We start from the raw sequence: 16893 nt of genomic DNA on the forward strand, positions 1-16893 counted from the left end.
CGCACTGGTTCTGCGGCTGACTAGCTGTGTGTCTGTGGGCAATCTGTTTAGCCTCTCTGGGCCTCAGTTGTGAGGGTTAAAGAGACATTCCCCCGGTGTGCTGTGTAGGCGGCAGCAACTAATGTGAGTTGAGCCTGATAAGCCAGGCTGCCTTAGAGCTTTCCTTGGAAATCTGGCTAAACCCATGCTGAGCCTTGCTTCTCATCAGGGAGTACTAATGGGTGACCTTCTGATGAATGAGCTCCAGGGCTGTGTGTCCGCTCCGGCCTTCTAAAGACAACGCCTTACAGCAAAGAGAAATCACAGTGGTGCAGCTGAGCCACCTCAGTAGTGTGGGGGGAGCTATCTGAGTGGCAAGGGTAACCTTCCTGGGGACCTGCCCCGGGCGTAGAGACCCTCCGTTTCTCTCAGAACATCCCCCCCCCCCCCCCGCCCCCGCACCTTTTCCAGCAGCAAAAGGACCACCTCCGTCCTCTGTCCTGTTGCCTGGGAAATCAGGACGCAGGGAGGCTGGCGGTAGCCGAGCCTGTGAGTGAGCGATGGGCTTTGGAGCCAGGCCATCAATCAGGCATGGGCTCCGCTCCCCGAGCCAGCGTGACTCCACAGAGACGCCTCAGGCGCCAGGGCTGGAGCAGGTGGGAGGGGCCCGGGATGGGGGGAGGGGATTAGGAGCAGCCTGGGGATGAGAGCAAATGCAGAGGCGGGACTTGGGACCTGACTCTGCTGCTCTGTGATGCTGGTCCCCATCTGTGAAATGGGCTCATCTTCCAGTGAGGACAAATGGAGCTCAGAAGACTGAAAGCCATGTAAGCTTAAAAGGGTAGATTCTGGGGGCGCCTGGGTGGCTCAGTTGGCTAAGCATCCCACTCCTGATTGCGGCTCAGGTCTTGATCTTACCGGGTTCGTGAGACTGAGCCCCACATCGGGCTCTGTGCTGGCAGCACAGAGCCTACTTGGGTTCTCTCTCTCCCCTCCCCTCTCTCTCTGCACCTGCCCCCCAAATACATAAATAAACATTAAAAAAAAGTGTGGGGTGCCTGGATGGCTCAGTCATGATCTTATGGCTTGTGGACTCCAGCCCCATGTCGGACTTCACGCTGACAGCGTGGGTCCTATTTTGGATTCTCTGTCTCCCTCTCTGTCCCTCCCCCCGCCCCAAATAGATAAAAACATCTTTAAAAATTATTTAAAAAAAAAGGGCGGATTCTGGAGCCAGACTGCCTGGGCTCATAGCCCTACTCTGCTCTGCAAGGTACGTGACCTTGGATGCAGATTATTGAATTTTCATGGCCTCAGTTTCTCATCTATAAAACGGGCAATAATAGTACCCTAGGGATCGAATAAGTTAATACATGAAAAGCAGTTGAAAAGTGCCTAGCACACAGTCTACACTTTATTATTAGTAGTAATAGCTATTATATTTTAATCTTATGGGAAATAGCTGGAGAAACTGGGGGTCTTCTCTTTTCACACCCTGGAGGCCAGGTAGGGAGCAGGTCATTAGATGCTCATTGAGTGAAAGAAGGGCCCTCGGGGCAGGTGTTGCTGTGGGTCCCAGAAGGCAGGACCCAGGCTGACAGCAGCAGATTTAGGGCGACACAGTCTGGCTGAGGGGGGGGGGGGGCGGGAAGAGCTAGCTTCTGGACAAGGGCAGGGAGTGAGCATCCCATCCTGGAGTGACCAGACCAACCGGGGTTCAAATCCGGACTCTGCCCCCTCCTGGTGTGACCCTGGGCCAGCCCTTTTACCTCTATGAGCCTCTGTTTTCTCACTGGCAAAAATGGGCCGAAGGACTGAAGTCTCTTCAGAGGGAAACACGAGAATTAAAGGAAATGATGAGAGTGAAGGGTGTGGACTCAAAGGAGCCCGTGGCAGTGATTACACGAGCACACAGCCAAATCTGGTTTGAATCCTGGCTCGCGTAACTAGCTATGCAACCTGCACAGGCCGCGTATCCTCTCTGGGCCTCGTTTTCTCATTTGTAAAATGGGACCGGTACCATCACTGTTTCCCCAGGCTGGTCCTCGGTCTCTGGAGCGACCTCATCTCTGGAGCCGAGTGGGGTGGGGCTGTCTGGCTGCTCGGAGGCCTCCCAGACCTGGCCACCCTGGGTCTGCCTCCCCTGTCCCTCGAGGCGGCAGGCGGGGGGTGGGGGGGGGTGGGGGAGGGTGGGGGGGTGGGGCACACCTTCTGCACTACAATGATGGCCTCCTGAGTGTCGCTGTCCGTGGTGACCTTGAACACGTGGCCGCCGCTGCCGCTCTCCTCCTTGAGGTGGTAAGTCATGTCTGTGTTCTCGCCCACGTCTGAGTCCTCGGCCTTCACTCGTCCCACAGCCGTGCCGATGGGGGCCGACTCCTGAATGCTGAACTGGTACATCTCTGTAGGGGACACAGCTGTGAACAGGGATGGGGAGCAGCCCCTACCCTGACTTCCACCAGCTTTAGGGGACAGGAGAGGGGGGATCCAGATGGGCTCCAGGGAAGACAGTGTCTGCAAGGGGCTCCCAAGCGGGCAGTGCAAAGAGGAGGGTCCTCATTCTGACCCTGGGTTTATTTGCTGTTTGGTTAGGGAAAGTGCCTGCAGATTGGAGGGCTTCGGTTTCCCCATCTGCCCACGAGGGGCACAGAGGAGCACAGCGGTCAAGGCCCAGGCTCTGGAGTCAGCCCTGGCTGTGTAATCCTCAGCCTTGGTGTCCTCATCTGTAGAATGGAAATAATAATAGTGTCTTCCTAACAGCACTGCCATTATCACGATTAACTGAGATGATGGGGCATGAAAAGTGCTTAGTACAGAGCCTGGCCCATGGTGGCTGCTCGATAACGGGAACAAACTATATTACAGTAGTGGGGCTTCATGCTGATTTTTCTGTTGCCGTTGGTGTTCATGACATTGATTCCTTCATTTCCACAGATTTGTTAAGCACCTGTGACATCTCAGATGCAGTTCTAGGCACCGGGCTTATGGCAACAAGCAAAACAGACCCAAATCCCAGGTCTCAGTGCCTTCCTCTTAAACAGGAAGAGAAAGACACAATCACATCAGTAAAACAGGCAGTATATCAAATGGTGATAGGTGCTTTGGAGAAAAATAAAGTAGGGGAAGGGGAACGGAGAATACCGATGAGGGTGTGTGTGGAGTTTTAAATAAGGGAATCAAGAAAGGCTCCCGGGGAAGATGACATTTTTGCAAAAGTCTGAGGGAGGTGAGGGAGTAAGCCAAGCAGATATTTGGGAAAGAGCATTCCAGACAGAGGGAATGGCAGGTGCAAAGGCCCTGAGGTGGGTGTAAATGCCTGGCGTGTTTAAAGAATGGCAAGATGGCCGTTGTGGCTGGAGGGGAGAAGCAGAGCAGAAACAAGAAGAAATTAGGTCAGATGGGACACAAGCAGTACCCTGCTCTCGTCCCAGAGTTGAGGCCGAGATGAGGGTCATTTGCTAAATGATGGGCCAGTGCAGGTGACGCAGGGGCCGTGCAGCTGGGGATGTGCCTCTTGGAGTCCCCAAGCCTGGATGACTTGTGTGAAACGGCGGCCTCTGATTCATTCTCACACAACAGCCGGCGCGGGGCTCTGTCTAAAACAGGCTGATGGTGCCACTCCCCTGCTTGAATCCCTTCCATAGCTCCCGCTGCCCTGAGGTGAGGCTGTCCGAGACCTTCGGCCTGCCCCACAGGACGCTTGCTGCCTGGCCCCTGCCCAAGTCTGCAGCCTCAGCCTCCCTCTCCCCGAGCCCAGACCTCCCGGAGGTACTTGTAATGCCTTATCTCCCTCTCTTTTCCCTTCTCTTGCGCCCTCCCCAATTCCTACCCTTCCTTCAGTCTTCCTGAACGTTCCCTCCTCCAGGGAGCCTTCTCAGACTAACCTCCAGGCTCTGCTCCTGTGCCCCAGGGCCACCAAGCTCATCCCACTTCGTGTAAGGCTTCCCTCATTTCCCTCTCCCTTTCTGCCTGTTCTCTCCCCGCCCTCTCCTCTCTCCTCTGTCTGGGGTGTGAGCTCCTGGGAGGCAGGAACCGTATCTCTTATTCATCAGGCGTCCTCGAAGCCTGGCAGAACACCAAACTGTCACATAAATGAAATGTGTGAGTGACTAGGGAGTGAATGAACGGAAAGGAGCAGGAGTTACTCGTCTATGCTCGCCGGGTTAACCCGGATTCAAGAGTCTGACAATAGCAAGTGGTGGTGAGGATGTCCTACAGCGGATGCGTGCATTTTTTCGTGGGGGGAACAGTCTGGCTTTATCTAGTAAAGCTGAAGATGAGTACATCCCACGAGGCAGCTATTCCCCTCTTCCTCTGTACATACACTGGGGAAATGCGTGCAACACGCGACGTGGAGATGTTCAGCTAGGTACAGCAATGTAGGTATGCAGCAGTATCCTTCATAATGGCCTCAAACTGGAAACAAACCAAATGTCCTTCGACATAGAATGGGTACATGGTGGAACACGATCCAGCAATGAAAATGAATACATTATAGCCACAAGCATGACAAACGAATTTTAAGAGGGGGGGTGGGGGGGTGGGGGGGTGGGGGAAGCAAGACACAACTAGGTTATATGGTAGGATTCTGTTTATATAAGGTTAAAAAAAACAGGTGAACTTAAGGAGGGATGTCAGGTGATGCGTGTATAGGTCAAGTGACTCCAAAGCAAAGAGGTGGCAAATCACAAAAGCAGATGGTGGTTAACTCTGGAGGAGGGGGTGTGGGGGTGAGTTATGATCAGGAAAGGCACATGGAGGCTTCGGGGGGGGGGGGTGGTCTTCAAGGGTGGTTGCGGGAAGTGTCCGCTTTAGAATTATTTGCCAAACGGGCATTTATATTTTACACCCTCCCGTTTGGGTGCATGGCTCACAATAGAGAAATGTTCAAAAGAGAGAAAGAATGAATAAGCGAATGAGTAGACAAGAGTCTTCCGGGGGCCCGGGGTCCCTCTCCTCTGCTCTGCCCCACTGCTTGCAGCTCAGAGCTGGCACAGAGCCCCGCACAACTGGGCATGAGACTGGGAGGTCCCCACCCGTCCCCACGCTGCCTCCAAGCGCCCCCATCAGCAGTGCGGCTGGGCTGGGGGAGTGGGCGGGCCAGTTTCCGCACAGGGCTCCCTGGCCCCCCGGGCGACACAGAGCTGGCTCCCGGCTCTGCCCACCCCACTCTGAGTCTGGGCCGAGGCGCTAGGCCCTGATGATGGTGCGCTCTCAGCTAAGGGATTGGATTCCCTTATCTCGCGGGGGTCAGTCCCCTGTGGCGGGCCTAATGTGAGAGCAGCAGACCTCAAGTAATGACTCTCCGATAGGGATCAGCCCGGCTCCCCGCGGCATTTAGTCTCTGCCAGCTTCGGCAGCTTCCCCAGTGCGGCTCCCAGCCGAGGCCTGGACAGAGGGGCTGGCTGGGCTGATGGGGGGGGGGGGTGGTGAGGGACTCGGCCAGAGAGCCACCCTCCCATCCCCGGTTGTGCCAGGAGAGGCGGAGAGCGGAAAGAATTCAGAACAGGGTCCTGTCCTCTGGGCTCACTGTGGGGACGGGCCTGTCACCCCGGACCTCAGCTTCTCCATGCAGCGTGGGTGGACCTCGGCCTGGGTCTGGCTGCAGTCGCTGTCTGTACCCCCGTGTCCCCCACCAGTCCTACCCTTTGCAAACTTGGGTCTGCGGCACATCACATGGAATAAGCAGAGTGGGGTGTGCGGTCGGGCCAGCGAGGGGCTGGAGCAGGTGGACGGATGGGGCTCAGCCTCGGCAGGAAGCAAGGTGAGGGGTGGGAGGGTAACCACATTATGTGGCCGCGTGGGAAATGAGACAACTCTGAGGGTTTCCTTTGCAAGAAGCACGATGGGCGGGGGCCTGGGGGTAAGTGGGTGACTTGGGGGGACAGACAGATTCCAGTCCTTCCTTTGGCCGAAGCCGAAGGGGAAGCATGAGGTCATGTGGTCGCTTGGTGGCCTGGAAGGAAGAACGGAGACCCCCAGGACCCCCGCCACGGCAGCCCGACGGGAGAGGTGCTGGGCGTCTACCGGGCAGATGCAGATGTGACCGTGTCCCCCTGGGAAGGCCTCACTCACTCTGTGGGAAGCGGGGTGGGTTGTCGTTGACGTCGGTGACCACAATGGTGACGGTGGTGGAGCCCGAGAGGCCGCCCAGCTGGCCCGCCATGTCTGTGGCCTGGATCACCACCTCGTAGCGCTCCTGGCTCTCGCGGTCGAGGTCGGGCACGGCCGTCCGGATCACGCCTGTGGGTGAGTGAGAGTGAGGTCACAGATGCGCGCACCGCCCCCCCCCCCGCCCCCCCCCGAGCTGGCGGCTGACACGGAGACCCCGCCACGGGCAGCGGCCGGGCTCCGGCAAGTTCAGGAGGGGAGCGCGGCAGACACGGAGGTGGCAATGTCCAGAAGCAGGCCCAGCGGCCGGCGCGCACGAGGGCACACGCTCCCCCACGCGCTCGCGCAGATGTGCCCGTACAGATAACTCGCACTCACACCTGCTCAAACAGATGTGCTCTTCATCTGTCGGTGGCGCTCACCAGAGCCAGGCAAGGAGCAGCGGCTCGCGGAGTGTTACAGGGAACCGACTCACCCAGATTCACACACCGGGTACGTCCCATACACTTACATAAGAGCGCACGCAAGAACCTACGTGAGATCGCATACACGCCCACGCACGTGCACCCTCACAGCTACAAGTGCGCACTCTTATTTTCACACACGCCTCTCCACCCCGGAGTCAGCCCTGGGGTCCCTGTGCCCTGGCCCGGCCCTAGATGCTCTGTCCAGGCACTAGCTGATCACTGATCAGGTGATCCTTCAAGCTGTCAGTGCAAGAGGGGCAGGGGCCGCAGGAATGAGGGTGACCGCAAGATTAATTCTGCCGAGCGGAAGGCCGGGCTTCTTGTCTCCCTGCCAGTGGGAGCCCAAGATGGAGGGGAGAGTCGATGAGGCATTCAGAGCCTCCCCCGCCACTCACTCCAACCTGCCGAGGACCAGGTGGTGACAGGTGGTGCCCGGGGCCTGAGCGCCAGGTGGAGTCATGCACCAGCAGCCCCGCGATGCGCCCCATAAAACCCAATCTCCGGCTCCTGATGTCCCCAGACAGCCCCCAGACTCCAATACAGGCAACGGAACGAGGGGAGAGGTTGCAGCGTATGTGTGCATTTGTACGTATGGCTGGGGGAGGCAGGGGGAGGGCATCTAGGAGGTGGCCCTGCGTTTATGGGATCGCACGGAGATACGGAAAATGTGTCGTCTGTCTGATCAAGAGCCGTGCAGACCCTCCATCGGCGGCCTCCCAGTCCCCTCAATAGGCTCCCTGCTGATGACCCCTCTGAGAATGGTTCTTCCCCAGGTCAGAGGGGTCTTAGAAGCAGCTGAACTTGGGATAAATCCCAGATCTGCCCTTTGTTGGCCATGTGATCTTGGGCAAATCCCTTCCTCTGAACCTCCTTATCTGTAAAATGGGACAAATACAATACCTCCCCGAAGAACGGGCATTCTCAACTTGGCGCGATGGCTGCTTTGGGTGGCATAACGCTACCCACTAGATGTCAGTAGCAGCACCCGCCCCACCAGCCCCAATTCTGGTCAGAGCAGGCCCTCCTTGACCCGCCCCAGGTGCTGCGCCCGGACACTGGGACTGGGAACAGGGCACCTTTCTGGTGATGAGGGGAGGGCCCGGGGCCTCTCCTGGTCTGTCCGCTGAGGCTCTGCAGCCCCAGATGGCGGGGACTGAACGGGGAAGGTGGGCCCACCAGTGCTGTCTGCCCCGGGGGGCTGGAAGGAGGGAAAGAGCAGAAGACGAGAGAGAAGAGACAGAAAAGACACGGGGGCCTGGGGAAGAGAGATGGAGAGGAACCTAGTGAGAGGCAGGAGGGAAGAGACGAGAGAGACAGGCACTGGGGACAGTGCCTTTGTGACCAGGGAACAGACAGGGAGACCTAAGGAGCCCAGAAAGAGAGAGGAAAAGAGGGGAGTGGTCAAGCAGAGAGAAATGCACACTCAGGAGGACACATGGAGAGAGAACGGGAAGCCAAAGGCCTGGAGACAGAGGAGCAGGGAGAGAAAGAACGGAACGGGGAAAGAAAGGCAGAGAACAACCGAGACAGGCAACGGAGTCACAGCGCTGGGAAGGGGTGAAGAAAGGTGGTGGGAGGGAGGAAAGGGGACAACAGACAGACCGATGGTGGCATGGCCACCGGACCAGAGACAGGCGCTCCCTGAGTGCACCAGTCAGAGGGGCCCGGAGGGGAGCTGAGCAGTGGAGCCCTTACCGCCTGCTAAGCTGTGTGCATTCGTTTTGCATCCAGGACCTCACTGAATGTAGAGGGGTGTTGAACGGGTTCGGGGCCGCCGAGCATCTGTGAGCTCGTGCTCCAAAAGCTCGTGAGTGGGGCTGAGGGCTAGGCTCTGGCCGAGGTCCACCCCCGTGGGTGGACTCCTTGCTGCCCCTGCCACTTCTAGCTCCAGAGGACGTGGGGACACTAAACTCTTTTCACTTGGAAACTGGTCACGAAGGCACGTAGATGATCAGCTGTCATCTCTGGGAGACTAGGAGGTGGGTACCCAGCGGCTCTGCTGCCTCTAGACCCAGCCCTGGGATCACACCAGCGGTAGGTTGCAGTGCTCCCCCTAAAGCACACCAGCTGCCACGCACACCCTTGGGTCACCGCCTCGCACACGGACTCTTGGCCACGCAGCCTGCTTTGGCCAACGCGACATCAGCGAGTGTGACAAAAGCGGAGGCTCGACCAGCCCTTGTGTGCTGGGGGCCTGTCCTCTTGGAACCCCCAGACCACTGTGCTGGAAAAAAGCCCAGGAGGAAAGGCCACACGGAGGGAGGGGCCCAGCCACGCCAGCTGTCCCAGCTGACTGGCCCGCTGACTGTTGCCACACGAGTGACCCCAGCAAAAGAACTGCCCAGCCAACGCACAGAATTATGACCAATAATAAACTGTTGCTGCTTGAAGTCACTATGTTTGGGGGCAGTTTGTCATACAGCCGTAGAGAGCTGATGGAGAAATCATGTTCCCGGGCCTGTTCCTCTCCTGGGCTCACTCGTGCAGCCGCGTTTCACTGGCTCATCAGCTGCCTGAAAGGCCTAATGTGGCCTCATGGCTCATACATGTGGCAGCTGGTCCTGGCTGTCAGCTGGGGCTTCTCCTGTCTCTAGCAGCCCGGCTAGCTTCCTTAGATGGTGGTCTTCGAAGAGGAAGAGTGAAGGCCACAAGGTCTCCTAAGGTCTAATCTGGAACTTGGCAGAACACAGTCTCTGCTCCCAGATTCAAGACTCTACCTCTTTTTTTCTTTTGTTTTTTTTAAGTAAGCCCAACGAGGGGCTCAAACTCATGACTCTGAGATCAAGAGTCTCAAGCTGTACAGACTCAGCCAGCCAGGCACCCCTCAAGACTTCCCCTCTCGATAGGAGCAGTGGCAAAGTCACTTTATCTAAAGGGGTGGGAGGAATTGACGGCATATTTTGTTACCTGCTATGTTCCGCTCCCCACTTTCCACCTTCTGATGCTGGGAGGAGCACCCTGGAGGCTGGTGCCTTTTCCCCCGGCTCTGGGGGAAAAGTCCCAAATCAGCCCATGCAGTCATTCTTTTATTTTTATTTTTATTTATTTATTTTGAGAGAGACAGAGACAGCACCAGTGGGGGAAGGGCAGCTAGAGAGGGAGAGAGAGAATCCCAAGCAGGCTCTGTACTGCCGGCACTGAGCCTGATGTGGGGCTCGAACCCACAAAGCTGTGAGATCATGACCTGAGCTGAAACCCAGAGTCGGACACTTAACTGACTGAGCCACCCAGGCGCCCCTACAGTCGTTCTTGAAACCTTCTGGCTCGGTAAGTCCCTTCGTTCACTCATTCATTAGATCTACTTACTGAGGACCTACTATGCTACTTACTACTTATTGAGGACCTACTATGCATAAGGGCCACAGAGTCACATATGAGGCAATACAAAAAGGAGGGACTTTGGAGTCAGACAGACTGGTTCGAGTCTTCTTTCCGCCATTTACATGCTATCTGACCTTGAGCAAGTTCTTGAGTCCCCCTGAGCCTCAGCTTCCTATTCTATAAAATGGGGCTACGGTTCAATGAGACAAAGTTGTCAGTGACAGGTCTCACATTCCGGGGATGCCTTGATGATCCCCCCACTCCTCAAGCCCTGGATTTGGGTACCCGATAAATAAGTTCCATGAGGGCAGAGGTTCATACGGGCCTTGTTCATCATCTTATCTATCGGGTCTGGCACATAGTAGGTGTTCAGTAAACATCTGAACTGCCTGACCTACGGCCACGGACCCTCTGTCCCCTCTCTCACTGTCTGGGTGGCATTGTCTGTTGGTCTCTGGCTTCTCTGTTGGAACAAAAGCCCCGTGGGGGCAGAAACCAGATTTAGTTTATCATCCTGACCCAAGGATCTGGCACTTAGAAGGTGCTCAGCAAAGGTTTGTTTCATTCATCCCAGGAAAACAGACATGTCTGGCCCCAGCTGAGACTTTTCAGCAGGTATCTTGAAGTCTCTGAGAGAGCCTTGCTATTCCTGCGGGGGCGGTGGTAGTGGAGGGGGCTGGGAATTAGAACCTGGCCACGGCTCCCTGCAGCCTTGTCCTCACCCATCGCCCCCAGTTCCAGCTGTCGTCCTCGCCACCCCTGCTGTCCCCTCCAAATTCTGCAGAAGGGGCCCTGGAGCCCAAGCGATGCCTCATTAGCCCACAAATGCCATCCCCGTTGCCCCTGTGGGGGGCTTGCTGGCAGGCCTGGCCTTTAAAACACACAAGTTAATTCCTCCTCTGGCACTCGGCCTCATGGCACCCTGCCTCCTCCTTTCCCTCACACCTTCCTCTCAGGGCCCGTTCCGGCTCTGCTCCCTGCTATCTGCACAGCGAGAACAGACTGTACCTCGCAGCAGCTGCTAAATATAGACCCGCATCAGCGGAATATTCCTGGCTGGGGAAATGGAGCTCGGGCTGGGAATGGCAACAGGGCGGCTCCTGCAGTGGGGCTGAAGGCAAGGGTAGGTGGGGGGCGGGGGAGGGGAGTCTGGTCCTTCCTGGGAAATGTCAGCAAAGACCTTCTCCGACTGAGCAAGTTGAGGACCCTAGGAGGGGAGCTCGTGTGCGCTGCCTCAACTTCCCAGCCTGGTGCCCGCTTGCTGGCCTCTTGGGAGCCCTTCCTGCCCCGCCCCCTGGGCCCCACCGCCTCCCACTTGCCACCCTCCTCCATGCTCTGGCTTACAACCTGGCCGTCCTCACCGTCTTGGAGTCTGGTCTTCCAACTGCTCACCCCTGCCACCTCCCAGACTCAATCCCGGCCCCTCCCTTCTTTCCATCTCCCGTCTCTTCCTCTCTTTCTGAAAGGGGATCAACTCTAAGGCCCCCTCGTCGGGCTGAATGAATGAAGGCTTCAGCAGCGGCAGCAGCCCCTCGGTGTATGGGCAGGTAGCAGATACTGCGCCGAGCACCTCGTATGCTTGCTGCTCCCTTGGCCTGCACGCTCCCTCCTAGACACTCATACCCTCACTTCACTCGCGTCTCTGCCCGAGGTCACCTCCCCAGAAAGGCCTGTCCTGATTTCTTCAGCTAAGTCAATCCCCTTACCCTGCTTTCTGTGTCTTGTTGCTACCTGACGTTCTGTTACACATTGATATGCTTACTGTCTGTATTCCCTCCTTGGATGAAAGCTCCTGGAGGGTAGGGTCTTAGATTTGCCTCCTGCCATATGCTTAGAGCCAGGCACTTAGTAGGCACTCAACAAAGAGCTGTTGAGTGAGTGAAGGAACTCTCCCGTTGGACCCTCACAGTAATCATGTGAGATGAGAATTTATTATTCCTCTTGTGTGCATGGGAGACCAAAGCTTAAAGAGCCCCGGCTATTCAGAGAGCTCTGGGCCCATATTTCGGACAGCCTCCTAGATGTTCTAAATGTTTCTTTCCTCCCTTCGCTCATCTTAAAGCCACTATGGTTAAAATGGAATTAATTAGCTCTGCACCAGATCCCAGGGCACATTCACTCATTCTTCTGCTCCTAGTTTTCTTAATCCACATTCCTCCTTCTGTTGCTGTAGATGGGGCCCCTTCCCATCCCAAGACCCAAAGGTGGGAACCCCTCAATCTAGTCCCCTACATTCATCCAGGTCTCCAAGGTTTGCCCTGGGCAGGATCTCACTGTCATCCCTCATTCTCCCTCCTCCGCATCTCAACTAAACCTCACCACCAATCCTGTGTCATCTCTGGCTCCCTAACTGGATGGAGCAGGTTAAGGAGCCTGGGTAGGGGCTGAGAAAAGGCACAGACCTTGGTGTTTGTCCTTTGGGGCTCTCTGCTGGGCACCCCAGGCTACTGAGTCTCCCTGAATTCAATTCCTGCCTCTGAGCCATGCTACCGAGAGCAGCCCGAGGGATCTTGTTAAAATGAAAACCTGAGCATGTCACTTCCCTGCCTAAAAGTCATCAATGAACCCAGAGTGTTGGGGAGGAGGAGGGGAAACAGGTGCCTTCCTACGTGGCTCTCGGGAGTGTAATCTGGTACATTTCGGCATTATCTATCCAGACTCCAAATGCATGTGCTCTTTGACCCAGCTTCTCCACTTCCCCGAAATTATCCTGCAGATATACTCACACAAGCACAAAATGATATATGTATGAGGTTATTCACTGTAGCATTGTTCGTTGTAGCAAAAGATTGGAAACAGCGTAAGTGTCCATCAATAGGGGACTGGTGAAATAAATTTTAGTGTATCCACAACAGCTGTTAAATAAAAGAATGAGGAAGCTCTTTATGTACTGATATAGAATAATCTTCAAGATGTATTGTTAAGTGAAAAAGGCAAGCAGTGTGTATAGTGTGTGTTTATAGCTACCGTTTGTATAGAAAAATAAAACAAATACATGTACCTATTTTCTTGTACATGCATAGAATAGCTCTGGAAAGATATCCAAGAAAATTACATTGGTTGCCTTGGGGACACAGACTGGGCGGCTGGGGGACTGGAAGGGGTGAGGAATTTCCACTAAATATCTGTTTGGACTACTTTTTGAGTTTTGAACCTTGAAATGTGTTACCTATTAAAAAAACTTAATATTTTTCAAGTGAGTGAGTCCAAAATCTCCTAAGATATATACACCAAGTGGCTACCTTTGGGCCGCAATTACTGGAGATAAGGGTAGGAATTTTGTTTTCTTTTTCCTTTTCTTCTTTCTTCCTTTTTTTTTTTTTTTTTTTTTAACATTTTTAAATGTAGGAATGTTTCCTAAAATGTATTACTTTTGCAAGGAGAAAAAAAATGACAAAGATACTATGTGTGAGATAATACAATTATAACTGTGCTCATAGCCTGGAATCCTTAACCCCCGACCCCAAGAAAACAAACACACAAACAAAAACCCAAAACCCAGATCCATCAAGCACATACACCCTCCCCCACTACCCTTAGAATAAAATCCAAGGTCTTGAGCCTGGCTTATACTGACTGGGCCCAGTCGGGCCCCTGCCAGCCAGCCCACGTCACATCTCAGCCTGCCTGCTTCCCCAGTCCTGAGTTGCTTACAATTCCCCTCATGCCTCAGGCTGTTCTTTCCCTTCCTAGTTTTTTGCCCGCACCATGCCCGCTGCCTAGAATGCCCCTCTCTGAATCGCGGTCAGGACCGCACTTTCTGAGCCTTTGGGGGATCAGCTGCCACCACCTTCCACAACTTTGCATCCCAACTGCTCGTGCGTGTGCCCCAGCCCCCGCCGGACTGTGAGTCCCAAGACGGCACCAGGTAAACATTCGGGGCTGCCGCGTCTAGTCTCCCGCCGTCGCCCCTGCCCTGCCCCTCCCCCGCGGGCGCATGGAGAACACCCCGCTGGGCGCCCGCAGCCCCGCCCCGCTGTGTGACCTCGGCGCAGGGCTTCTCTGGTCTGGGCCTCTCCTCCTCTGCCCTCCCTGCCACTCTGGCAAGGCCCCTCAGAGACGTCATCGGGTTCTAACCTCAGACCAAGTAAGTGGGGGCTGTGTTTAGTGGTGCCGGGGGAAGGAGAAGAAGCCAGGAAGTCATTCTTCTCCAACGGGGTCCTCCCAACAGATCCGTAACAACTGCCCTTTGAACAGAGCGCTCACAACTGCTGCAAAGATGCCCTCCACCAGCTGACTCCCCCGAATACACGTACGACCGGCCCCCTAAGGGCTGCAGACCACACTAGCCTCAGTTTGGCACCAAGGACACGAGGGCCGCTCAGTTCGGACCTCCGAAGTCCTTTCAGGGCGCCCCATGTGGCCGCATCCTGCTTCTTTGTTTCTCTGCCAGTCTTGCCGGCGCTCCCGGGCCTATTCTTTTCTGTCCCTCAGCCCTTCGCTCTTTCTGTCTGGCCGCCCTTCCCTCTCTGCAACCCTGGAACAGGCAACACGCCTCCCGCTCCGGCCATCGCAGACCTTGGCCCGCCCTCTGGCCCCGCCCTCTCACGCCCCTCCTCCGAGTGCGCCCAGGCCCCGCCCCTCTGGCCTGGCCCCGCCCCTCACCGGTCTTGGGGTCCACGGTGAAGTGGTGCTCGCCGTCCAGCACGCTGTACACCAGCCGAGCGCTGCTGCCGTACGTGGGGTCATCCGCATCCGAGGCCATCACCTGCATCACCGACGTGCCTGGGCCCGGGGGACCAAGAGAGACGGGGGGTCACCCGGGGGCCGCTGTGCCTGTCCTCCCCACCCCAGGGAAGCTGGGGGAGGAGATGCGGGCTGGAGGTCATGGCCAGTCCCCTCACAGTCCCCATCCCCACACCGACTCCCAACCCGCTTCCTGATCTGGGGCCTTCCTGTGGCTCAAGCATGACCATGGAATCAGAGCAGGATTCAAATCTCCCTTTGGTGGCTCCCAGCTGTAGGAAGGCAGCCTCTCTGAATCTGCTTCCTCGTCAGCAAATGGGGGTAGTCCTTGGCTCTTAACGTCGAGGGAATGCATTTTAAACTCTCAGGGCAGACTAGGCTCCGTCTCTCAGTGGGTGGTGGCAATGGTCATCTTCGTCAGTTAAGGCCATTAGGGTCAGGGTTAGAGCCAGGACTGGAAACCAGGCACCTGACTCACAAAGCAGGGGTCTCCCTACCCACCCCAGCCCCTCCTGATTTCTCAAGGGAATTCTCTTTCTCCTCCCTTCCTCCCCCTCCAACCCGATGAGAGTTGGGGCAGCCCAGAGGATAACCAAGTTCCCTGGGGCTCAGAGGCCAGTGTCATTTGGATCTGGGGCAGGAGGATGGCAGGGCCCAGCTTTCCCTTTGGAAAGTAGTTGGCTATGGGCCCTCCTGCCCTCCTCGCCCCTCCCCCTAGGTGCCCAGACTGTCCCTGCCCCCAGAAACACACACACACACACACACACACACACACACACACACACACACTTCTCCACATGCTCCGCACGCTCTGCACGTAGGCTGCTGGGGAGAGTATAAATTGGATAAAAGTCCATCAAACAGCGGCAATTAAGTTATTGATTTTCGACGCTGCCTCATTAAACTGGGAGCTTCTCTCGGCCTGTCCCAGAGATGGCTCTAATTTGACATCATGTTCAATTTGACGAAATCAGGGCTTGGGACGTGAGGCTGGACAGGATGGGGGTGAGGGGAGGGGTGGGGGAGGGGCTGGATGGAGACACAGGCAAAGCCTTCTGGGCCATCTGAACCTTTCCAGAAAGCAGGGGGTGAGGTAGAAGACCCAAGAGGAATCTCGGGGGGGGGGGGCCCTCAGGACCTCAAGGGGATGAGACTTGAGACCTCAAGTTTCACCCAAGGGGATGAGACTCAGACCTCACTTCCAGCAGATGCTGCCTTCTGAGTGCCCTGCTAGGGAGGGGATGGCGCCCAGACCCGATGAGGTTCTGGGTGGGGCCCTCCTGTGGCTGAAGTTGGACTCTCTGGGCCAGCAGGGTGGCACGCTGGGAGGGGAGGCCCATTCACTGCTTGGCTAATGAGTGAGGCTTTGGAAATGCTACTGCAGCAATTCTGCTAAGCCCAGCCTGCCGCCCGCCTCTCCCGCCTCCAGCCTGGGGCCCTCGATCATTCCAGACAGACACATGTATTTATTTTTCACTCTTTTGCATTTCTCATTTCCCTCTCCGTGTCCCCCCTCCCAGCCTGAGCCTCTTAAACCGGCCCTGCAATGCGCCTCTCTTTGGCGGCTGTGGTTCCATGTCAACCACGTCAGGGCTGCCCAGAGAAGCGAATGTCCAGCTTCACCCGCCACTTAAATCCATCATCTCTAATCCTCATAGTATTTCTGAGAGGCACAGTGGGCCCCTTCAGGGTACAGGTGAAGAAACAGGCCAAACAGGTAAAAAGACTCGACCAAGAGCACACAGAGAGGAAGTGGTGGGATTTGAGCCCAGGACTCTCTGGGACCAAAGCCCTCCTGGGTGGCAGAGTCAGCACAGGCAGAGTGGCTCCGGGGATGGTGGCCCAGGGTACTTAATCATGATCAGTGATGACTCCACCACTTATTAGCAGTTTGACCTTGAACACGTCCCAAATCCCTTTGTGCCTCAAATTCCTCCTTTGTGAACTGAGGATGATAGCACTACCGAACTGCTGGGATTGGTTTTGAGAATTCAAATAGATTTCCATGTTCAGCACCGAGGACAGTGCCTGGCCCTTGCTAAGAACTCCGTAAATGCAGGTTGTTGTTGTCTCGGAGGCAGAGGCACGCCAGTATACAATAGTACAATCATGCCTCCCTCACAGACATGCTGCAAAGGGAGAAGATACATAAAGCATCAGGCTCATGGTGGGTGCTCAATAAACAGTAGCTGTTGTAACTGTTATGAGAGAGGGTCTCCCTGTCATTCCCCTCTGCCTGTTCCCCCCACCCTTGGACAAGGCACAATGTCAGGCTGAGTGACTCCCCAGGGACATGGTTGATCTCTCTCTCTCTCCCTCTCTCTCCCTG

At 55.9% G+C, this 16893-nt stretch overlaps 1 protein-coding gene across 3 annotated transcripts in view; it reads right to left on the minus strand.

The window, feature by feature from the left end:
- The window catches only part of CDH22 (cadherin 22), a 122256-nt gene that overhangs the window by 31853 nt on the left and 73510 nt on the right, over positions 1 to 16893 (minus strand). For all 3 annotated transcript variants that reach the window (XM_060619634.3, XM_060619638.3, XM_060619644.3), the window contains exons 4-6: positions 14484 to 14603; positions 6055 to 6222; positions 2188 to 2381 (exon numbers count right to left, since the gene is read on the minus strand). In XM_060619634.3, coding sequence (XP_060475617.1) covers positions 2188 to 2381; positions 6055 to 6222; positions 14484 to 14603 — 482 coding nt within the window. The remainder of the gene's footprint in view (positions 1 to 2187; positions 2382 to 6054; positions 6223 to 14483; positions 14604 to 16893) is intronic.

The sequence above is a fragment of the Panthera onca genome, chromosome A3, assembly GCF_046562875.1.
Source record: "Panthera onca isolate mPanOnc1 chromosome A3, mPanOnc1 haplotype 2, whole genome shotgun sequence".
NCBI classification, from domain to species: Eukaryota; Metazoa; Chordata; class Mammalia; order Carnivora; family Felidae; genus Panthera; species Panthera onca.